This window comes from Rhagoletis pomonella, unplaced genomic scaffold, assembly GCF_013731165.1.
Source record: "Rhagoletis pomonella isolate Grant_MI unplaced genomic scaffold, Rhpom_1.0 Rhpom_scaffold_00008, whole genome shotgun sequence".
In the NCBI taxonomy this organism is placed as follows: Eukaryota; Metazoa; Arthropoda; class Insecta; order Diptera; family Tephritidae; genus Rhagoletis; species Rhagoletis pomonella.
The window spans coordinates 1933755-1959269 of NW_023458562.1; the positions used below are offsets into that span (position 1 = coordinate 1933755).

General features: G+C 37.1%; 1 protein-coding gene across 1 annotated transcript in view; it reads right to left on the reverse strand.

The window, feature by feature from the left end:
* Positions 1-966: 966 nt before the first annotated feature.
* Positions 967-25515, reverse strand: part of LOC118744105 (lysosome membrane protein 2) — a gene marked incomplete at its 5' end in the record, with an annotated part of 198088 nt that continues 173539 nt past the window's right edge. Inside the window, 1 exon segment of the mRNA XM_036476834.1 lies at positions 967-1435. Coding sequence (XP_036332727.1) covers positions 1179-1435 — 257 coding nt within the window.

The window sequence follows — 25515 nt, forward strand, 5'->3', positions numbered from 1 at the left end:
TGTGTATCGTATAAATGTATAAATATATATATTTGAACTGACTTAAACGCTACTAAAGATATATTTACATAATTTTATTTTTATAATATTATTTCTTAATATGTAAATATACGTATTAGCGTGGGCTGAAAATCCGCTTTTTTGGAATTTTGATTGGTAATCGCAAAAATTTTTTTCATTATGCTGAAAAACAATCTGTGTGAAAGATGACCATTTTTGGTCAATATCTTAGGCTTGCCCAAGTCCATCAAAGTTCAATGTTTTCAAAAAATAAGAATGAATAAATACATTAATTAATATTTTTTTTTTCTAAAATTGAAGATATCTTCGAAAGTATTATTTCTACATAATTTGGTATATGGACCTTTTTTGTAGAGAATCGAAGTAAGCTACGAAAATTGTTGTTGCACTTGAAGTTTGATGGACTTGGGCGAGCCTAAGATATTGACTAAAAATTGTCGTCTTTCACACAGGTTGTTTTAAGAGCACAATGAACCATATTTTTGTTATTACCAATCAAGATTCTAAAAAAGCCGATTTTCGGTCCACGCTAATATGTATGTATATTACACCGTGGCAAAAAAAAACATATGACTCAAATTTTAGCATTTGGTATAGTAATGATCCTCCATGAATCTCTCCTCTCTAGGACGATTCTAAGAGCTCCCGCGTCGATCCTTTAGTTTTCCCATAGAAATTACACGTAAGAAAATGAGTTCTTTCCTCTTGAGGTCAATATAATTTTCTGGGATCAGTGAAAATGCTCGAAACTGTAAGAATACATTGATCACATTCCATTTAAGTATTGTGCATGCTCAGATTCCTTAAATTCAAAAAAATTTGTTTGGTATATACTAGATTTGAACCAAATATAAGGGATAATTCAGGAATTTAAATAATCTGGGCCTGCATAACACTTAAATGGCATGTAATCGATGTATTCTTACAGTTTCGAGTCATTTCATTCATCCCAGAAAATTATATTGACCTCAAAAGGAAATAACTCATTTTCTTACGTGTAATTCCTATGGGCAAACTAAAGAATCGACCTGGGGCCTCTTAGAATGGTCCTAAAGAGCGGAGATTCATAGAGGATCATTACTATACCAAATTCAAAAATTTGAGTCTTATGCCGGTCGCATTGCAGGATTTTTTTTTGACGCGGTCTAATGTATATTTTAGGCATCGTTTTTACTTTGAATCGGTACCGGGTGCTGCCTCCGCTTTTGTGTTAGATTATAAAATCCACCAACGATGAGTGCAAATGAAATTATACAAGCAAATAGTGTTCCATATTTCAGTGCATATTGTATTGCGTTCAAACCAAATGTACTTATATAAAGATTTTCAATTATTTCATCGGTGAAGTCACCTGACGTTATTTCAATCCATATCAGCGGTAAGATAGTTGACACCTTTATTCGATCAATTTTATCTGAAAATATTATGGTTTGGTTAATTAAATGTGACATGAACAAGCGAGAAAATATTCATTTCATAATTTCAAAGCTTATGAGAACTCAAATAGACTTCATGCCGAGCTCTTAATACGCATTTACTGTTTTCGATATTTGTTTTTTTTTTGTAATTCCTTGTTACTCGGATTACCTTCAGGCATTAATTTTATTATTATTATTACAACGCTTTTATCAACTTGCAATGTTGTATGTCCAGATTAATGTGACCAACTTTTTCATATCTCAAAGAAGTACAGGTTAGGTTGGGCTAAGTTAACGCCGCGAGCCTGTTACGAAAGTTCGAATGCGGCAAATTTCGATCCATAAGAGCTCAGTGTTTGTTTAGAAGTACGAGCCAAAATGCTTCCATCTTAGCCTTACGAAGGTTGAGCAGTCTAAAAGAAAGTGTGGAGATGATCCACCCCATCGTCTTCTTGACAGCTGATACGAAAGGATCAGTTGAAATTCCTATTCTCACAATGTCCTCTCAGAACCCCAATCACTAGCCCTTGAGAGATAAGCTGTTTTAAAGTGCCCTATAAAAAAAATTTCTGCAGCAACGAACCGTCTTCCCTTCCTTTTTTATGTTACAAAATGACCCGGGCTCCTTGAAACAATATAGGCATAAATCTGGTTTCCTAGAGCTAATGAACTAATTTGGGCGGGAGACCACACCTTTTACCGATAGCTCCCCTACAGCGGTACAAGGCAACCGACACCTTTCCTACCCTTTCCTCAATGTTAGGCTACTACGACAGCCGTCGTTGATTGCCCTCCTTGTTACCTGCCTCAGGTAACCTTGAGCCAGATCAAAAAGGGTGTATAGAAATCGTCCCTTAACCAAAGTTCTACATCATCTACATAGGCGATCACCCGACAGCCCACTTTTTCCAGTTCCTCTAGAAGGTCGTTTACAACCGCAATCCAGAGCAGGGGAGGGAGAACACTACCTTGTAGAGTGGTCCTGTTGGCTCTGCACTGAGTGCAGTGCACTGAGTGCAGATGCTCCCCCACTACGCCGCGACAGTTCTGTCATGAAATGAGCTTATTAGGTTGGTTTCAACCCCTAGATTATGAATATACTTGACTATTGCCTCTGCAGTGACATTGTTAAAGACTCCTTCGATATCGAAGCCCCTACTGCATAATCTTCATGCGTGAAGGCTTCCTCTGAGCACTTTAGCAATGTGCGCAGTGCGGTATTTACCGACCTCTTCTTGCAATAAGCATATTGAGCTCTTGAAAGAGAGTCACCAGGAATCGCATTTCTTATGTACAGGTCTTTCAGTCTCTCTAGCCTTTTTAGCAAAAAACGAAGAGTGTGATAGGCCTAAAATCCCTAGGGGAAACATGAGAGCCTTTTTCGGCCTTCGGGATTAACGCAAAAATGACTACCCTCCAAACCTTGCGGATGTACCCGGTCCTCACGCAGTTCGCATAGAGCCTTTGCAGGTTCGCAGGTCATCGGTCCGCGGCGACTTTAATGGTTTTAACGAATTTATCGCCGAGGCGATATGTGACGATCGTCCAAAAGATCGGAGAAGTACAGTACCTGGGAGGAGATTCTGTAACCATTTAGCGACAATTTTCCAATCGTTATCGTAATTTTTCACGCAACACTATTTATATTCTAGCGATCCGAAAATTGTCGCTAACTGGTTACAGAATCTCCCTCCTGAAGTACAAAATATCGCAAAGAAGTACATTTGACTGTACTTCGAAGTACGAAGTACAAAAGCATAAAAAGAAGTACTGTACTTCCGAAAGAAGTACGGTTGGTCACATTAGTCCAGACCACCATACTATAAATATAGCAAAGGTATTTATGGCAAACCTAGTCTAGATATCAACCTAGTCGTAGGTATCATATCAAAGCCATACAGTTAGAAAAACTCTAGAGATAGATGTCGCCTCGCCAGAAGAAGTTAAAAATATGCACTACATACGCTACAGCGGAAATGGTCGACACGCCATTTCTTTAAATGAAATTAATTGCTGCTATATGTATGTATGTACGTATGTATGTTTATACTAAATGTGAGCAAACAACATTTTGCTTGCATAGTCTTCTGTTCTCTTTTCACTGCTAGTTGAATTATTTTAGTATCTATTGCAAAATTTTATACAGACAAGACTAAAAAGTATAAAATAAATAAAAAAAAACTTTTTAATGTACCACGCTTTTATAAATGGACTAAAATTAGAAAATAATATTTCTCAGTCCCATAGAACTTGTTTTGATAACTTTTGATTTTGAAATTTTAGCAAAAGTCATTATAAACAATTTATGAGATCGAAAATGAAAAGCGTGGGGCGCATGTAATAGGCCTGAAATTGAAGAGTAATATATGTAAACATATATGTGGGTATATTAATAACGACCGCTTAAAATCGATCTCAAATTTGTACTTTCGCTGTAGAAATTTTAGGTCTATGTTATGTATGTAGTTTGAATATTGTCAATTAAATCTAATGCTTTGTTTTGCATGCGCTCTACGTTTTCCGTTTTCAATCTCATAAATTGTTTATAATGACTTTTTCTAAAATTTCAAAATCAAAAGTTATCAAAACAAATTCTATGGGACTGAGATATATTATTTTATTATTATAACGCTTTTATCAACTTGCAATGTTGTATGTCCAGACCCCCATTTATACTAGCTGCATTTTTTTGTAAGCGAGCGACAAAAGAACGCTCAACTCGGGTAAAATAACCTTTTAGCTACTTAAGCAACCCTGTTGGTAGCAGGCAAGAAAATGTGATTAGTTTAACGGGATTTAGATACAAAAACCAATTTAAATGAGTAATTCTGCGAGGTATTTGCGTAATATATATACTCTTTTAAAATATAAGTCACGTATAAAAGGAAGCAAAAATTTGCCTCTCCACTTTCCCAATAACAATTCACAATAGAGCAGTTTTTTCGCTTACCAACACTAGCCTTCAGGTCGCGTATTTTTTAACTGACCTGGCTGAGCTCGGATAAATAGGCGAGTTTGTGTTGTTGCTTTGCATGTATTTCGTCATTTAAGCGAGTGTTCTTTTGTAGCTCGGTTGCAAAAGAATGTACCTACTATAAATGTAGCAAAGCTATTTATGGAAAATTATAGATATCAACCTAGTCTAGATATCAACCTCGTTGTAGGCATCATATCAAGGAGATACAATTAGAAGACTCTAGATGTCGCCCCGCCAGAAGAAGTTAAATATTGCACCTAAATATATGCACTATTTATATACGTCACAGCGGAAATTGACGACATGCCATTTCTTTAAATGAAATAAACTGCTGCTATATGTATGTATGTACATATGTATGTTTATACTAAATTTGAGCAAACAACATTGTGCTTGCATAATCTTCTGTTCTCTTTCACTGAATTATTTTAATATCTATTGCAAAATTTTGTACAGACAAGATTAAAAAGTAAAAAATAAATAAAATAAAAAAAAAACTTTTTAATATACAACGCTTTTATAAATGGACTAAAAAGTAGAAAATAATATTTCTCAGTGTTGAAAATACTTATGTATTTAAATATGTATTTGTATTTGTATATGTGCATATAAAATGCACTCATAAGCTTATTATACTTTATTTACCAGCTTCGCATAATTGTAATACTTATAAGCATAATCTTGATACATTAAACAGTCAGTCCACTCATAAACCTCAAACCGTCGTGTTCTTTATTCTCTCTCTACATGGTAGCAGAGCAAGGTTACTGCTGTAGTGTCGGGTGTCGGAATTAAATAAATAAAATAAAAATCAAAAGTGCAAAATCTGCTGTAATAATAAAAATAAAATAACGCTTCAAGTAAAACTTTGAATTAATATACATATACATATATATAAAATTTATAAGTGAAATTATAAGTTAAAATGGAAAAGGGTTTTGAAGTAGAGAAACTCAAAGGCCAGGAAAATTTCCACAACTGGTGTTTCGCAATAAAAAATATATTAGCATTCAAAGGTCTGCATAAGTGTATAACCGATCCTGTCACAGAAACAAACGCTGAGAAATTAACTAATTGCAAAGCCCTGTTAGCTCTAAGCGTAGCGCCATCGCTGTACGTTCACATATCCAGATGTGAAACAGCGCTAGAAATATGGCAGAAACTAAAAAATCTGTATGAGGACAAAGGCTTAACAAGAAAAATTGGGTTATTAAGAGGCCTGATCTCTTGCAGATTAGAAGACTGCGAGAACATGCAATCATACATTGATAGAATTAAAGATAATTCTAATAAATTAAATGAAATTGGTTTTGAGATAAATGAGGATTGGCTGACGGCGATAGTATTGGCTGGTTTAACTGATGCATATAAACCATTTATAATGGGAATTGAAGCATCAGACTCACAAATAAAATCAGAAACAATAATCGCTAAACTGTTGGACTCTGATACCAACACAACCACAAAAAGTGATGCATTTCTTAGTAAAAAAAGGTACGAAAATAAGCAAAAATACTTACAAAAGAAAAAATGCACAACTTGTGGAAAGAAACATGCAGGGGAATGTCACTACAAGAAAAATAATGCACAAAATGGCACAGCAAAAAATGCATTCACAGCGTTATTAACGAAAAGAAATAACGACGACTGGTATCTAGACAGTGGTGCATCGTCTCATATGACACCAAACGATAATTTGCTCACTAGCAAAAAAAATTCACTCGTTGACAAAATAATGTCAGCAAATGGAACAGCTATGACAGTAAGTTGCGTTGGCAAAACATCACTGAATATCAACGGGCAAGAAATTGTAGTTAACGAAATTCTACACGTGCCCGATTTATCAGTAAACCTTCTGTCAGCTGCAAAAATAGTGAGTCAGGGGAATGTAATAAAATTCGATGCAACAGGCTGTACAATACTTAACAAAAACAAAGAAGTAATTGTACAGTGCAAAGCGGAAAATGGTGTTTACAAACTGAAGGGAATCCAAGCAAAATGCTTGTTATCAAAACAAACAAATAACAACGCAATGCTATGGCACAGGCGACTTGGACACATAAATTTTCAAAGTTTAAAGAAAATGCGTGACGGCGCTGTTTCTGGTATTGATTTCAATGACGACGATCATGAAATAAAAAATTGTCAGATATGTCCCAAAGGCAAACAAACAAGAATTCCGTTTAAACAAAGTAACTCAAAAACAACAAAGCTACTCGAACTAATACATTCTGATCTATGTGGACCTATGGAAACGCAATCTATAGGACACGCCAAATATGTATTAACATTCATAGATGATTTCTCCCGAAAATTATTCGTTTACTTTCTCAAGTCAAAATCAGAAGTTTTCAATAACTTTAAAAATTTCAAAACATACATTGAACGCCAAACTGGATCTAAAATCAAAACAATACGGACGGACAATGGTGGTGAATATTGTTCAACTGAATTCGACAAATACTGTAAAGAGAATGGTATCAAGCATCAATTAAGTAATGCATATACTCCTCAGCAGAATGGAATTGCCGAAAGAATGAACCGAAGCTTAATTGAAAAAGCTAAATGTCTCCTGTTTGATGCAAATCTTCAAAAATGTTATTGGGCAGAAGCAACAAATATGGCAGCCTACTTAATCAACAAAAGTATTTGTTCGTCGCATGGAAAAATTCCTGATGAAATATTCTATAAAAAAAAAAAATAGACATATCTAACCTGAAATTGTTTGGTTGTGAAGCAATGGTTCACATAAACAAAGAAAAACGTAAAAAATGGGATCCTAAATCCAAGAAAATGTTTTTCGTGGGCTATGATGACGACATTAAAGGTTTTCGCTGTATTGATCCAATAACAAAGAAACTGGTTATAAGTCGAGATGTAATATTCTACGAAAAACCTCAACCAAAGTCGACCTTAAAAATCTATAACGACGAAGTGAGGGAAATAAAGAGAAGCGATGAAGACACATTTGAAGAAGTTAGCATAAAACCTGATGAATCGAACGAAGACGTACAAAGTGTTGCGGAAGATGACACCATGATAGAATCACCGAATCAAACCCAAAATGATCCAGATTATGTTCCTGAACAAAGTATTGATGAATCTGAAGAAGAAAGAAGAGTCACACGATCTAAAGCTAAGGTATCTGTACCATCTTTTCAATTTAATGCTTTTGCATTTCTTTCACAGCCATTAACAGTATCAGAAGCTATAAACGGTGAAAAAGCGAAAGAATGGGAAGATGCAATGAATGAAGAAATGGAATCACATAGATCAAATAACACCTGGTCGTTGATGAAACTACCAGATGGAAGAAAGCCTATAAAAGCAAAATGGGTCTTTAAAGTAAAACAAGATGAGGTCGGTAAAGCTGTAAAATATAAAGCACGACTTGTTGCAAAAGGCTGTGCACAAAAATACGGCATCGATTATGATGAAACATTCTCGCCGGTGGTTAGATACACATCAATAAGGTTTTTAGTGGCTTTAGCAGTAAAAAACGGCTATAAAATCCATCAAATGGATGTAGTGACTGCGTTTCTTCAAGGTGATCTTAAAGAAACAATATACATGGAACAACCAGAAGGTTACAATGATGGCACTAACAAGGTATGTAAGCTAAACAAAGCTGTTTACGGACTGAAACAAGCCGGAAGACAGTGGAACTTAAAGCTCGATTCAGCATTAAAAGAATTCGGGTTACAAAGGTGTAAAACTGATCCATGCATTTACTATGATAAAGAATTGAATCTGATAATTGCAATATACGTCGATGATTTCCTTATACTCTACAAAGGTAGTAATAACCTAGAAAAACTAATGCAGTACCTTAACAAAAAATTCAAAATGAAAGATTTGGGATCTGCTCAAAGTTGTCTTGGAATACGTATCACGCAGAGCAAAAATTGCGACGAAATTACACTAGATCAATCGTCATATATAAATGAAATTCTTGAACGTTTTGGTATGCAGGATTGTAAGCCAGTGGGCACACCATGTGAAGTAAGTCAAAAATTGACTGAAAAATGCATCACTGAGAAAAATGATCTGACGGGGAAAATACCATACCAAGAAGCTGTGGGCAGCCTTTTATATTTAACACAAGGAACTAGACCGGATATAGCATTTGCAGTAAATAATGTAAGCCGGTTTAACTTAAAACACTCAAATGAGCATTGGCAAGCTGTGAAAAGAATATTTCGATATTTAAAAGGCACAATTGATTTCAAACTAAGCTATCGAAAAACTGATGATGTCAACTTGGCAGCATTTAGTGACGCTGATTGGGCAGCAGAAATCGACGGCAGAAGATCGTGTTCCGGCTATGTATTAAAAATGTCCAATGCTGCTATAAGTTGGTGCAGCAAACGGCAACCAATAGTTGCTTTATCAAGCACAGAAGCAGAATACATCGCATTGTCTTCAACAGTACGAGAAATAATATGGATGAAAATGTTAGCCAAAGAAGTTGATAAAAACTTGGTTGAAACTACTAAAGTTTTTTGTGACAACCAAAGTACTATCAAATTAGGCTCGAGCGAAGCATACAGACCAAGGACGAAACACATTGATATCAGATATCACCATATACGTGAAAAAATCGATGAAGGTTCAATCAAATTGGAGTTTCTTGGCACTCAACAAATGGCAGCTGATTCGTTAACAAAAGCAGTCAGCAGAGAAAAAACAAAATTTTGCGCTGAACAAATGGGCTTAAGCTCATAATAAAATAAGACAATAATTAACATTTATAATAATTATTGTTTTACTCACAGTTATCCAATATTATACAACATGGGAGGCTGGTTTTCATCGGAGCAGCAGAAATCCAACAACAATGGAGAAGTACAGAACAATATCAATATTAGTGAACCTGTTCCAATACACAACCAAGAAATCTTGATTATGTTAGGGATTATTTGCATTCTAAAAATAATAGAATTTCTATACTTTTTATATCGATTACATTATCGTAAAGTTAAAAGACAGTATCAAACTCAAAAAGTATAATACACTGTAAAACAAAATCTTGCTAAAACCCAAAAAAAAAACTGTAGTATAAAATTAACTTCAAATTACATTAAAAAAAAACATCAAAAATATTGTAAAAAAATTTTTATTTTAAATATGAATAATAATTTTGTAAACAATAAGTGAGGGTGTTGAAAATACTTATGTATTTAAATATGTATTTGTATTTGTATATGTGCATATAAAATGCACTCATAAGCTTATTATACTTTATTTACCAGCTTCGCATAATTGTAATACTTATAAGCATATTCTTGATACATTAAACAGTCAGTCCACTCATAAACCTCAAACCGTCGTGTTCTTTATTCTCTCTCTACACTCAGTCCCACAGAACTTGTTTTGATAACTTTTGATTTTGAAATTTTAGCAAAAGTCATTATAAACAATTAATGACATTGAAAATGAAAAGCGCGGGGCGCATGTAATACACTTGAATTGATATGAAAAGTAACATATGTATGTATGTGGGCATATAAATAACGACCGCTTAAAATCGATCTCAAATTTGTACTTTTGCTGTAGAATGTTATTTAGTTTGACTATTGTCAATGAAATCGAATGCTTTGTACTGCATGCGCTCCACGTTTTTCGTTTTCAATGTCATTAATTGTTTATAATGACTTTTGCTAAAATTTCAAAATCAAAAGTTATTAAAGAAAATTCTGTATGACTGAGAAATATTATTTTCTACTTTTTAGTACATTTATAAAACCGTTGTATATTAAAAAGTTTTATTTTATTTTATTTATTTTAAGTAAAGTTGATAAGAGTTGCACTTTTTACTTATCAAAAAAAACTTATCAGCTTACAAAAAAATTAGTAACTGACAAGTTTTTTGGATAAGTCGATTTGATAACCATTGTACAGCCAATTTCTTTTGCTCTTCAAGTAGGGAGCTTTTGGAATAATGTCCTTAGCTAAAATTATTACCGTTTCTTAATGGAAAACGAAGGCTTAGCAAGCCCATGTGCGATATTATAAACATTTTCAACTTCTCTTTTTTCATACTATGTCGCGCGCACAAAGCAAAGCCAATAAATTGGCTGTCTTAAAAATTATTAAGGAAAAAAGTAAGTCCGTCTTGACTATCATATGTATGTTTATATAAATAACTATATTTTTCTACATTTTTGGTTAATTTATTTGGATCTTTCTAAAATAATTCAGTATCAAAAACACAAAAACCACATTGCATTAATTGAATGATTTCCGTACCGATTAACAAATTGGTACTCAGTAGCCTTAGGGGAGTCTATGTTTACCAAAGTTCCATCAATACACCCTGCGACTTAAGGAAATCTACCAATGTTGAAAAATTGTGTGGCAATATTTTGCGTAAATTCCGGTCAACAAATGGTTTCATCCATCAATTTGTTTATCACGGCATTTGCCACTTGATGAATTACTCTACATACCGCTAATTTGTGGACCCCATGCATTTGAGAAATTCCATGCTATTGGCTACCATTGCCTAACCAGTGCAGAGTCGATAATAGTTGCTGCAGCGGACTTAAGCCATTATTACGCTCACTGTTATATTATAGGTTCGCTCAAAATTTTAATAAAATTTTTTTCAATTTGGCTACGAGATAGCCGAAATTTTTCTACTACCCCAATATGCAAACTGTTGTTGATTTGTTCTTTTTTGACACGCCTTTTATTATTTGCAAACGTTCCTCCTCTAATAAATTTAATATTTCGAATCGAAGCATTTTTTGTGTAAATATTTTATCGAATCACGATCGATTAATTCATGCAGACTGAATAAATGTAACTTATCACTGGTATGATAGGTAAAATAATTTTTAGCAAAATAATGCTAAAGTTAGCAATATGAAATATGACAAGTGATAAATAAAAATTTTTGGTGCAGCAAAAGGCTAATAAATTTTGATAATTTGCATAATTTACCACTTATCTGCTAAAATCTTTTCATTTAGCATTTAAAATTTTGGTGCAACGCTTATCTATGATTTTGAGTGATATTTTACTTATCAATACTCATTTGAGTGACATTTCCTTATCATGTTGGTGAAACACAAAACTTTGCGCAAGCTCGATAATTTGCCAAAATGCCAATGATAATTCGCTGGAGTGCAATGGGGTATAGTCGTTGTGCTGTGTATGTAGTTACAGTTGCACGGCTATACTCAACCCCGACTCCTGCGTCCTCGTTCGCGCACTCTGGGCAACGTGGGCAACCCAGGTGCGAGATGCGGTAACCAATCCGAGTGGAGCCTTGGTGGAGCCTATGGGCAGAAAGAGAGGGGCTTCGGTGGGGCCACTCCGACTTATTCGGTTTAAGGGCTCACTGAAGTCTGCAGTGCGCTGTCCCCGCCACGATATCAAAATCGTGCTTGGCGACTTCAATGCCAGGGTGGGCAAGGAAAGGATCTTTGGAACCACCGTCGGAAAACTCAGCCTCTCCGACGAAACGTCCGACAACGGACTGAGGCTGATCGATTTCGCCGGGGCCCGAAACATGGTAGTATGCAGTACTAGGTTCAAGCATAAAAAGATTTATCAAGCTACGTGGCTGTCTCCCGGATCGAAACCAACCAACCATGTTGTGATAGACGGAAGGCATTCTTCCAGTGTTTTGGACGTACGTACACTCCGAGGCCCAAACATCGACTCGGACTACTATCTTATTGCAGCAAAGATACGCACCCGCCCCTGTGCAGCAAAAAATGTGCGCCCGAATATGCAAGGAAGCTTAACGTCGAAAAGCTGCAATTTCAACAGGCAGCCATTGCATTTGCTACTCGACTCGCACACCTGCTCTCAGAGAGCACTCTTCAACAAACCGATATATGCGAGCAGTGGAACCACATTTAACGCTCACTAAGTACCGCCGCCGAAGAAGTAGCCGGATTTCAGCGAGCCCGAAAGAACAACTGGTACGATGAGGCATGTCAGGAAGCTGCAGAGAAAACAGATGCCGCCTACAGGGTCACGCTGCGATCGGGCGCAACGCGCGCTGTGTGGGGCCGCTATAGGGATCTGAAGAGGGAAGCGAGACGTATTTGCCGCAATAAGAAGAGAGAGGGTGAAATACGTGAGTGCGAAGAGCTTGAAATGCTGGCCGACAGGAAGAATGCCCGCAAATTTTACCAGAGAGTTAGGCGACTTACGGAAGGTTTCAAGACCAGGGCGTACTCTTGTAAGAACAACAATGGCGACCTAGTTACCGATGTTCAGAACGTACTTAAATTATGGAGGGAACACTTTCCACGCTACTGAATGAAAGCAGCACGGAAAATTGTGGAGAAGAAGAACCCGAGCCCCCAGTCGATGATGACAAGTCGATGTTCCTCCGCCTGACCATGACGAGGTACGAATAGCAATAACACGGCTGAAAAACAAAAAAGCTGCTGGAGCTGACAGCCTTTCAGCTGAGCTATTCAAGTACGGTGGCGAGGACTTGATAAGGTGCATGCATCAAGTGTGCTCTGCCCAATTCACAAGAAAGGCGACCCGCCATTCGAGCCAACAACCGCGGGATCAGCATAGGTTACAAGGTCTCATCGAGGGTGTTGGGTGAAAGACTGAAGCGCACCGTCAATGAACTGATTGGGCCTTATCAGCGTGGCTTTAGGCCTGGAAAATCCACCATAGACCAGGTATTCACAATACGCCCGCGAGAATAGAATCGACACTCACCAGCTATTTGTCAACTTTAAAGCCGCTTTTGGCAGCACTATAAGGAGTTGCCTATACGCCGCTATGTCTGAATTTGGCATCCCCGCAAAACTGATACGGCTATGTAAAATGACGTTGAGTAATAGCACCAGATCCATCAGAATTGGGAAAGACCTCTCCGAGCCGTTCGCCACCAAACGGGGCTTCAGACAGGGCGACTCTCTTTCATATGACTTCTTTAATCTGATGTTGGAGAAGATAATAAGTGCTGCAGAACTGAACCGCTCTGTAACAATTTACTACAAGAGCGTGCAATTGCTAGCTTATGCCGATGCCATCGATATCATCGGTATCAAAAACCGCGAAGTCTGTTCTGCCTTTTCTAAGTTGGATAAGGAAGCAAAGCGAATGGGTCTGGTGGTAAACAAGGACAAGACGAAGTATCTCTTGTCATCAACCAAACAGTCAGCATATTCGCGCCTTGGCACCCACGTCACTGTTGAGAGTTATAATTTCGAGAAAGTAGAGAATTTCTTTTACTTGGGAACCAGCACTAACACCGATAATAATGTCAGCATGGAAATCCAACGCAGAATCACTTGCCAACAAGTGCTCGTTTGGCCTGAGTAGGCAATTCAGGAGTAAAGCCCACTCTCGACGTACGAAAACCACACTCTATAAGTCACTCATCATGCCCGTGCTGGTATATGGCGCAGAAGCATGAATAATGACAACATCCGAAGAGGCGGTTCTTGGAGTATTCGAGAGAAAGATTTTTCAGAAGATTTGCGGGTCTTTACGCGTTGGCGACGGTGAGTACCGCAGACCATGGAACGATGATCTGTATGAGCTTTACAACGACATGGACATAGTGCAGCGAATTCAAATACAGCGGCTCCGCTGGCTTGGTCATGTCGTTCGAATGGACACCGAGGCTCCAGCTCTGAAAGTATTCAACTCGCAACCCGCTGGTGGAATCAGAGGAAAAGGAAGGCCCCCACTGAGATGGAAAGACCAGGTGGAGGAGGACTTGGTTTCCCTTGGCGTTTCCAATTGGCGCCAGTTGGCACAGAAAAGAATTGACTGGCGTGCTTTGTTGAACTTAGCCAAAATCGCTTAGGCGGTTGCAGCGCCAAATAAGAAGAAGCATATGGCCCAGGGATCAGACTTATCAATGGCTTATACTGTGCGTAAAAATCTCTAGAAACTATATACAAATTTGTTCTCGCGCGGGTCCTATGCTTTTTCAGTGGATCTACACAACATCTCTGATTATGAACTCGTCTTTCAATGTGTTTTGTGCAGAAGAATTTCTACTAATTGACCTTATGAACAATCACTGTCACCAAATTTTAAGCTGCAATTCTCCGCTTCAGTCATATTAATTTCTATACCTGTGATGAAGATTTCTATGGCCGTGATGAAGATTTGTAGTTATGCTTACCAATTGCAATCACCGGTGAAAGTGAGAAAGGAAAATGACTATACGCGGTGCGATATGCTTAGCCGTAATTTTTAATCTGTTGTGTATTATCACGTTTACATGTATTTATACTTATGCTAGTACCGACGCGCAGGTCAGTTGTTTTTAAAATCTTATGTGTACTTATCTACTTTTAACAGAACAAAAGAAGGAAAATATTTATGGTTTCGGGACTATTTATGTATATTTAGTTCCCTTGTTCTAATTTTTGCTGATACTCGTAAGATATATATTTATACACATGTGCATACTTATAACTCTACATACATATTTATGTTTTCTCAGCTACAACTGAGCACCAAACTAGCCTCTCAGCTACACATCCCAACTAGCACCAAAGTAACAGAAACGGAGACGGAAACCTATAGCGAGTAACTATTACGTAACCTTCACTAGAGGTGCGACTTTGATGTATAAGTAACTTTATTTGATATATTTCCAGTATCTGCGAGGTAGTTGCTACCAATTGTCGTTACTTTAAAATTATGTGACTTTTAAGTAGCATTACCGGTATTGCGGAAGTCGTTGCTACCAGTAAGCTAACCTTAAAGTTTTTAGATCCTGAAAGTTGCAAATAGCAAGGGCGGCGACTAACCCACGTTACTGAAATGCAACTGCAAATCTGCAGCTACTCTTAGGCAACTTTGGTAGTTTTCGCGACGTTGTGGGGTCCTTAGTTGTTTCTTCACATCCATGGAACTTGTAAGTCATATCTGTGAGTGATAATAAGGTGTCCGCTACCTGCCGACCAAAACGTAACGTTACTGCAGAGTCTATGGCACCTCTTAAATTCACCATGAAGTAAATTGCACGATCAAGTCTCCAGTATCAACAAACTTCCATGCTGTTCCGCATTGTGTGTTGGTGCGTGCCTATAAGGTTAGTGAAGTGTTGTTCAGGAAAATAATGGCGTCTGTTGGCACATTTAAACACAAAGAAAAAAATACCGACATTCAACGACTTTTCACAGAAAATTAAAAGTCTTAAAGGCAAATGCCGTTGACAGTAGCGTTGTGAAACAATATTTTGGCGTTCTAAATAAACCATCAAAAATACAAAACAATGTAACATTTTTGTTAGACAAAGATAGAAGTTGAAGTTCCAGATGGAACTATGAAGTGGCAGCGGAAACTTTAAACATGAAATTTATGGTAGTGACAACATTGCTGCGACTTTAAAGTGACGCTATAGTTAGGGCTGCCAGATATCTCTGTTGCCAAACCGGGACACTTAAGGGGGGGGAGAGGCCTCTCGCTGCCTTCCCTTTCGTTTCGACAAAAATTACGTACGAAAGGATGTAGTAAAATTTTATTTTGACAAAAAACAAAAACATAAAAACGTGCGATCATGAGATCATTACAACGTACACTAGAAAAACAAAACAATTTATTACAACTGAAGCAAAGGAAATTTTTCACAATGCATGTACCTTTTTTGTTCCTTATAAAAATACAGTTTATACTAAATAGATCAGAAAACATAAAAATAAAATTTCTAAACTTTGTGCAAAACTCGGGAAAATGCAATAAATTTGCATACAAATTCGCAACTTTCTATTCAGACTTTTTTATAAAAATTTTGAAAATGAAGTTTTGCAGCCCATCAAAATTTAGTTGATTTTTGGTATTGTTTTTACTGAGAGTTTCTTCCATACAAACTATGTTCGACATTTTTTTGTATGTGGAAGACACTGTCAGCAAAAAAGTAAATAATTGCAAAAATCAACGAAATTTTCCGGTAACTTCAGACTTGCACTTTACTAATTGGCTCAAAAGCTACATTTTCAAAATTTGTGATCAGATGAAAGAGTCTCCGAGCCAATAATTTTGTACGATACGGTACTTATAAGTAATCAAAGAAAAAACATTAAATACAATGTAACATTAAAATATCAGTCATTTGTTTCGTTGCTGTGAACTTGTTTCAAAACTTCTGGATTTTGCTTAATATAATTGTAAAACTCTGTGCATGTCATTTTAACGTATTTAGGTACATACTTATATTAATCATCAACTATTGCTTGTGCAAAACGTGCTAAATTAAAAAAAAAATCGCATATGAAAGACCACCAACCCAACTCGTAATAAATTTAAGTGTACAAATTTTAGTATTTAGTATAGAAATATTCAATTGAAATACGCCAATATTAAAATGAAGCGCTATGCACTTAACGGATGCTTTTGCATAATTATGGGCCTTATTCTGTATCACGAACGATAGGCAAAACGAACGATTCGTCTGCAACGACAACCTCTCTCTGATTGTGATTTTAAACTCTATCGGTCGTCTTCGTCTTGATTTTCGTACATTATGTTGCAATGGTCTCGGTTGTGTTTAAACCGACTAAAATGATGCCCCGGACTAATATTTGAAGCATTCCTCTGCAGACGAACCGTTCGTGTTGCCTATCGTCAATGAGACATCAGTGATTTCGGTAATCGGCCGTTTTGACATCGCCTGCAATTATGGCTGGCCTGTGAAGAAAATACCGCTCCGACCGAAACTGACCTGGAAGAAGACATTGATTTCTGCATAGTTTGCAAGAAAAATATGCAGAGATAAGAAAACCGCCGAAACACAGCTCATTGCATTGTCTGTGATCGAGGCGTTCACAGGAGTTGCTCCGGAGCAAACTCGGGCGTTCACTGCGATTCGGAATAATTTTAATCGTCTATTTTCACTTTATTCTATTAATTATGATGTATTCTTTCGCTTTCGCTCACAAATAAATGTTTTCCATTAATATTTTCAATTTTTAGGTTTATTCGCGCACTAGCAGTTTTTGATAACCATGATACAAAAAACAAGGTAGTTCCATTGTCACTTTTTCGTCGCCATATTAACAACCTGACAATTAAGCAGATTGTGACATTTCGTGCTACCATACCCAATATCTAAAATCCTTCAAATTTTCTTATTAATTTTTTGTCGATTTAAAAATATTTTGTTCTTACATGTACATTTTAAATTGTGTGAAAGCTGACAGTTTATAGAATTCAGTAGCGACGAAAACAAAGGGGGGTTAAGTGGTTAACCTTACCTAAGCCGATCATAAAACTTGCGACGCAATTTCAGATTATGCCTATGGGTCTTGGCGAGAATGTAATCCCTGAAAGTTTAGCTTAAAATGGTTCTCGGGATACACCCTGTGATCATGTTACTTTCCAGAAGGTGTCGCGCCCGTTTTCCTGTACATATTTCCGTTGGAAAAATAAATGCTTCCAGAGGTATCTATGCGTCACAAGAACTTTAGTTTATTTGGTTTATACCGCTAGCTTTCAATGGCTTCGAGATCGTTTTCATATACCCCCATTTTTCATAGGTTTGGGATTGATTTCATTTACCTCTATTCCAAGTTCTACGGTGGCACGCCGTATTTTCCAATAAATCCATACATATATCCCTACAAAGTTCCAGGACTCTACCACAAATAATTCCAGAGATATGCACTATGAAAAATTCGATTTGTATGGGAGGTTCCACACGCCCTTTAGATATCGGGTTTGTTTTAGCCTATAACCATTCTTGGAAAATTTGTGTCCGAAATTTCCAAAAAATCGGTACAGCCGGTATGAGCATTGCGACTCCTCAAGCGAAATGAACTAATGATTGCAAAAAATGAAATCAAACATCATAGTTGACCCAAAAAGAATATTAGACTTCATTCTCTTAACTTCTTTCTGCTTGAATAATACGCGAATACACTTTTTATCGACTTACAAACTGTACAATAATTCCCCCAGATTTATCAAAAGTGCAAAAACACAATTTTTGTTCCAACTGAAATGACATGCATAATTTAATACAATTTGATCTAACTGATGATAGCAAAGGGGAAGGTTATTTCTCGTACTGCAAAAGCAAGTTATAAAATGTTTAGAAAATGTAAGTTGTTTTCGGGTTTTAGACCAAAATAAAAGTGTGTCCAAGAATACCTCGACTTCCCCTGCATATGGATGTATGTACATAGGTTTGCAATTACGCATATTTACATTACACTAGTGAAGAATATGGGGGAGGACGCCATAAAAGGTAAACGCTGGAAGGGAGCCACAATACAATACTGCAAGATAGTAACCCTTGATTTTAAAAATGCTTTTAACTCGGCACCCTGGCAAAAGATCCTACGGCGTTAGATGGGCTTTCCGTGCCCGTGTACCTCACTAGAATAATCGCAAACTACTTTGATGGAAGAGTGCAACAATACAATACCCACGACGGTGCCAAAGAATACAAGATTACCGGTGATGTTCCACTGGGTTCAGTGTTAGGACGTTCAGTCTGGAATATAATGGACGATAAAGTACTTCGACTCAATGTCCCGAAAGAAACCAACATAGTGGGTGTCGCGGACGATATTGCAGTTGTCTTAGTAGCTAAGCATCTAACCCAAATATCCAACTTAACCAATGCCACAGTAACGCTTATAGGTGAGTGGCTGGACTCAATGGGACTTGCCCTAGCGGAAAAAAGACCCAGGCTGTTCTTGTTACAGGCAGGAAGATTCGTGAATATGTGTCATTTAACGTTAAAGGAGTCCTGGTAAACACAAAACCCGCCATCAAATATCTGGGCGGAGACGCAACGCTATGTTTCAAAGAACACCTTGTTTATGTTTGCGAAAAAGCTGCTAAAACATGCTGCGCTTTATCAAGAATGATGCTCAATGCACGTGGTCCCAAGTAGAACAGCAGACGTCTTTTAGCCAGAGTATTTAAGTCAGTATCCCTGTATGTTGCGCAAGTTGTTGAAAATATGCTCCAATCCACAGAAAACTAGAATCCAGTTTCCAATCAGAGTGTCCAAAATTTAGGAAATCGCCATTGGCGATTTTTTCCATTCAAATAAATTTTTTCCAATTATAAAAATATACAAAACTTAGTTTTCCACGATAATTTTACAGAAGAGGCTAATGAACTGCGTGATAAACTTGACTTAAGAAGCATATTAAAAACTCTCAAAAAATTAATAGTTAATTAAATACTTTTAAAAAAGCTTTGATTTTGTCACCAGAAAAGTGTGTGAATCACAAGAGGGCGAGTTTCAAGGAACCTACCAATTCACTATTTGACTTTGAAGGAAACAAAAGCAGCGCAAACTGAATATTTAAATCTTTAAATTTCCCATGGAATAACTTTTTTCAGAACCATTCCATCCGACTCTGAAGAATTTTGGATAATTGCTTACGGAGTGAAAACCGCAACAGGCAATAAAATGTTTGGAAATATAAGTAAAGTAGCCTTCATAATTTTATCCTTGCCGCACTCACATGCTTCTGTTGAGCGCGTCTTTTCCGTAACGAATTTAACAAAAACCAAGATTCGAAATATGAGGATAAGGGATGAGGTTGGAAAGCCTTAATTCAATAGTTCGAATAAAGTGTTATTTGAAGGCTAATAGTTTTTGCTGCAAAACGTTTCTAATATCAATAGTATGTTATCAAGGTTGAATAGCTCATTATATGACAACAACAGAAATGTAAATGATTCATACACTATAGATGATTTTGAAAAAATTTTAGAAATAGCTGATCTCGCCTTATTATAGGTACAGGATGTTAGGAGGTTTAGTTCGGGTTAAAGCCCCACATTGGCAAGGTACAAAAGCTTTCGATGTTTCCTCCTCGTAAAAAAACCGACATGTTTACATATGCACATGCACAATCCATATAACAGCTTACGTGTGAGAGAGAGTTTGAAATTCTGCTGAAAGTAAGAAATTTGGAATGCGGCTGCAAGTAAACTGCTGGGCCGCTTAATACTCTTTTTTTATGAGAGTTGATCTTGCGAACGGGTGTACCGATTTTTTTTCCAATTTGGGACACCTACTACACACACCATCTATACGTCACTGGCCATGCCTCCGGGACAATGAAAACATCTGATGAAGCGGCTCTTGGAGTTTTCGAGATAAAGATTCTGCGAAAGATTTACGCACCCTTACGCGTTGGCGATGGCGAATACTGCAGAATATTTAACGATGAGTGGTATGAGCACTACAACGATATAAACATGTCGTTCCAATGGACAGAAACGCCCCTGCTCTGAAAGAATTCAACGCGGGCCACGATGCTGGTAACAGAGGAAGAGGAAGACCTCCTCTGCGTTGGAAAGACCAAGTGAAGTAATTCGGAGACACCAGGGGTCAAAGTAAAATTACCACTGTTGAATAAACAGAATAAAGACAATTCTTGATGAATTCTTACAAATACAATTGTAAGATATTTAAGAAATTTAGTCTGAAATAAGTATATGTTTATTGGATTTTCTATGGACCAATGATACTCCCCATTTTGAAATTGCCATCAAATAACCGGATCATTGTTGTCGCAATAACTTCTTCACGGACATAACGCTTTCGTTGGGTTATCTAAGATAGCAATTGAGGATATGCCTTCTTGTTGGTGAAAACGTTGGAGCAAATGTTTCAATAATTTTTTTTTTTGGGCCGGACGAAGTTTGCCGGGTCTGCTAGTTCAATATATACGTACTAAAAACTTTATCGCAACAAGGAAAGAGTTGGAATCAATCGAATTAAATAGACCCTTAGCCAATTTTTCCAAAAATGCCAATAGTCAACAATTTTATTGAGCTCTAGGCCGTTTTTAAATGAAAAACTATAGTGGACAAGCAACAATAATTTTTATTTTTTTGAAAAAATGGTAGAAGTGATAGCCAGTTGCCGCCCACACAACAACCTAACAACAACAGCGAATCTGGCATACACCGACTGACAACCATAATGTAAGACTATCAAGTACGATGGCGGCAAATACCCGGTGGGCTTCATCAAACAGTGGAGTCACACCGCACACTCCGTAACCGTCGTCAGAGTACGGGCGAACATCTCCGCGAATACTTGTATGCCATGATGGAAATTGGCAAACCGATAGATCTGGAAGATTCCAACCTGATCGAACATTTCATCGAAGGAATCCCGAACAGTAAGATCATCAAGAGCAACTTGTAACCGGCGCAACATACCAAGGAGCTGAAGAAGCATATCAAGGTGTACCCGAAGATCCGATCGAGAAAACCACAGTCAACATCTTCAAACAGGGATTTACAAAATTCACCGTCGTCAAGCAACGAGTGTTTCAATTGTGGTGGTCAGTCCCACTTCCCTCGAAATTGTCATCGAGCGAGTGAGTGCAAGAGCGCTGGAGAGGAAATGAAGACCGAGAGAGCTCCAGCAAACATGATGGGAGGTAAGGCAGAGGGCTTGATTTTTAAAAACATGTTTTTTAGGATGTCGAATCTGACAGCTTCGGCACTTGTCGCCACAGGATCAGGCATGTGCCACAGGATCAGGCAGCTTTTCCATGCCAATCCACGGAATTTAGCTCGATATTACTTTTCATGTTAGGTTGCACACGATACATCGACGTATTTAAAAAATCTCTACATCGTTCGTAAAATGTGATGCTAATATCAATGTTTCGAAAACTACAAAATATAGCAACTTTGATGTTATTTCTTTCGATCTTGATCATTCATCACTGGTAAAATTACTTGCATATCGCGGCATTTTGAAACAACCTGTGTGTAGGGACTTTGAGCAGCATCATAAAACTTTGAGAGAGAAAAATTTAAATAACCACCGAACTTGGTTAAATGTAATGATGTATGAATTACAAATGTACGTATCCTTTTACTCTGCATAAAGGTTGAAATATGACAAGATTTGAAACACCCCTTTCCAAATTTATATGAACATGGATACGAACATCGATAAATCGTTCAAACTATCGATGTTTCATTTTTGCAACATCGAACAATCTTAACATCGATATTTTTATGAACGATTGTGCAACCCTTGTTTCATGTGACAAGCTAGCGGGACTAAGATGAAAAATAAAAAACAATCAATCGAACGCAATACGGATGGGGACTAAAGTTAAAAGCTAAATATCTAGGGACATATAAGGTTGCGAAGAAAATGAGAGGCGGACGTTACACGGTCGAGATGGTTGGAGACCACGAGGGCCTAAACCGCACAATCGCAGTCGCCGAGTTCATCAAGAGCTGGAACTCATCATCCGAGGCCGAATGATCGCACAGGATGGTCGAATGTGAGATTGGAATAACTTACTATTGGAACGGAACTGACAGACACATCATTGTCGGAAAATGCAACCATCCGTAGAGGACGCAGGATCAACGATCGGACGGTACTGAACAAACCCCAATGTGTTAATAAATCGACTACTGTCCACATAAATAATTTGGACAAACTGTTTTAGTACATATGCAAATGAGTATGCATAAGTTTTGTTTTCATCGGTAAGGAATATTTTCCAATTTTCATCCAAAAAAACCAAACGCGTATGCCAAGATATTAACAAACATTACGAATGCATCGACACACCTGAATCTATTTTTTAAATAAAAAAAGCTTTGCTTAACCAGTTAAATAAATAAAGTAATTTCTTTAATCGAGAACGAAAAATTACACATTTGTTAATGCTTAGACTCATTTGAAACAATTGTAACGGCTTCGAATACTTTCGCGATCGCGCAAGACGATACGAGCATGGATCGGAAACTTGGACCTTCCGCCCGCTTCATATATCAAAGTAATGCTGATGAGAACATGGAATTCGAAAACTATGTATATACAGGGTGATCCAAAACTGGGTACAAGTATTTGGCACACCTATTGCTTGGACCAAAACAAACCCAAAAATTTGAGTTACGGCCAGTTAAAGATACATCGATCACAGCAATGAAATCATCGATTTTTGGTTCATTTTGAACAAACATCTTTACGTGAAAACCTTAAATGGAATGAAATTGAGAGATTTCCCGCCAAATTTAAAGAAAATTTTGCAACCATTCATCACGATTTTAGTGCGGTAAACTGTAAGTTTTTGTATCAATAAGTAAAATAACGGATTTTGTTCCAGAGTTTCAAATTTTTATTATTAAAATTAGCTACTTGTAATGATCTCCATTTACAAGAAAATAAGCTTCCATTCTTCGATGTAAAGAGAGGGAATTCAAAACCTTTCAACTTCATCATTCATGATTTGGACGTAAAGGTTTTTGTTTAAAATGAGCAAAAATCGGCGATTTCAATGCTGTAATCGAGATCTCCTTAGCTGGCCGTAACTCAGTAAATAAGCCCTGGGGAGAAAAATGTGTCCTAAATTTTTTTTGTTTTGGACTAAGGAATACATGTGTCAAATATTTGTACGCAGTTTAGGATCACCCTATATATGTTAATACGCTAGGACTGAAGGTATGCGACTCAATGATTTGTGGCGGTGCCAGTTTACGCGTTAAAGAAAGAATTTGGTTTTTGAATGCCAACATTATTTAAGTGGTTATAGCTTTAATTTGGCAACCGCAGCACATCAACTGATTTTTTATTTTTATTCTAAAAAATTAAGCGATCTAAGCAAACATGAATTAGAAAAGCAAATACATATGACAAATTCATTTGTCAAATATTTGGTTCGAAGCATGATACAATAATTTTTAGAAGATAGTTTCACTTCACGTTTTTTGACATAAACAGTATCTATAGGCTCCGTTATGCATACTTGGCATTGCTTGAGCGATGTCACATAAGGAATCTGTTAAATGAGCTTCGCGTGTAAGCGGTTACCCAACGCACAGCATTACATACGTAAAAGTCTGTTGGTTTTTGATTTCTACGTAAAAATGGTATAGCAGTGCATGCAATGCCAAGTATGCATAACAGAGCCTTATGAAAAACACGCAGTGTGGCCACTACTACGATATAGAACTTGGGGAATTTCGATTATTATTTTTAATCGGCCCCGCGATTAAGTTGGTGTAGTGTGCGCCCCTCCATACATCTTCATGTACAGCGTGGCGACGAATAACTGGTACGCAGGCTTTTTTGAGAAATAAAAGGGTCCTTTATAGATTTTGCGAAAAGAGTATTTTATTGTTAATTTTTCACAGATTTTACCTTAGTTGTATTAATTAGTTTTTACATTTTAATCTTTATTTACATTTGCCAGCAGTGTAAACTTTGAGAGAAAAATTCATTTGGCACGCAACTCTTTTTCAGGTGTATTTTTTCTTAGGCATTGTATACAAAATGACAAAATAAATGAAAAACTGTATAGGGCTGTTCGAATGAATGGCCGTCCTAGTCACCACTTCCGAGTCTATTCGATTTTTAAGTATGGGCAGTGATCGGACTTTAAAAAAATTCTGTGTGGTAGAATCTGGAAAAAAATGTGGTAGATGTAAAAAAAAATGTGGTAGATCACTGGGTTTGGATCAAACTTTGTACAAAAATTAAAAAAAACTCTGCAAGGTTTCACATAAATTGCAAACTTTTTACTCTAAAAAAATTTAGTTTTAGTATAATAAAGTGCAAGATTGAAGTTGCTAAAAAATTTAGTTGAATTTTGGCAATTTTTTTCCTTGACAGTGTAAAGCAGTTCCTTCCATATCAAGGTATTTTTCGAATATATTTTAAGAAATTTCTGCAACCTTGTGGAGTGCTGCCAGCTTTTCTAGCGAACAAATATGGCACGTTCCAGAAACAGGTAATTGGGATTTGCCGATTTGGACAATTCTCAAGTAAAAGTATACAACGCCTCAAAAACTTTAGATGCACTTAAATTTGCTAATACTTTCACAAAAATCGCAATTTTTTACATTTTCGCTATTAATTCTTTTTCTTCTTCTTCTTCTTATTTGGCGCTGTAACCGCCTAAGCGATTTTGGCCGAGTCCAAAACAGCACGCCAGTCATTTCTCTTCTGTGCTAACTGACGCCAATTGAAAATGCCAAGTGAAGCCAAGTCCTTCTCCACCTGGTCTTTCCAACGCAGAGGAGGCCTTCCTCTTCCTCTGTTCCCAGCATCGCGGCCCGCGTTGAATATTTTCAGAGCAGGAGCGTTTCTGTCCATCCGAACGACATGGCCAAGCCAGCGGAGCCGCTGAATTAATTCTTTTT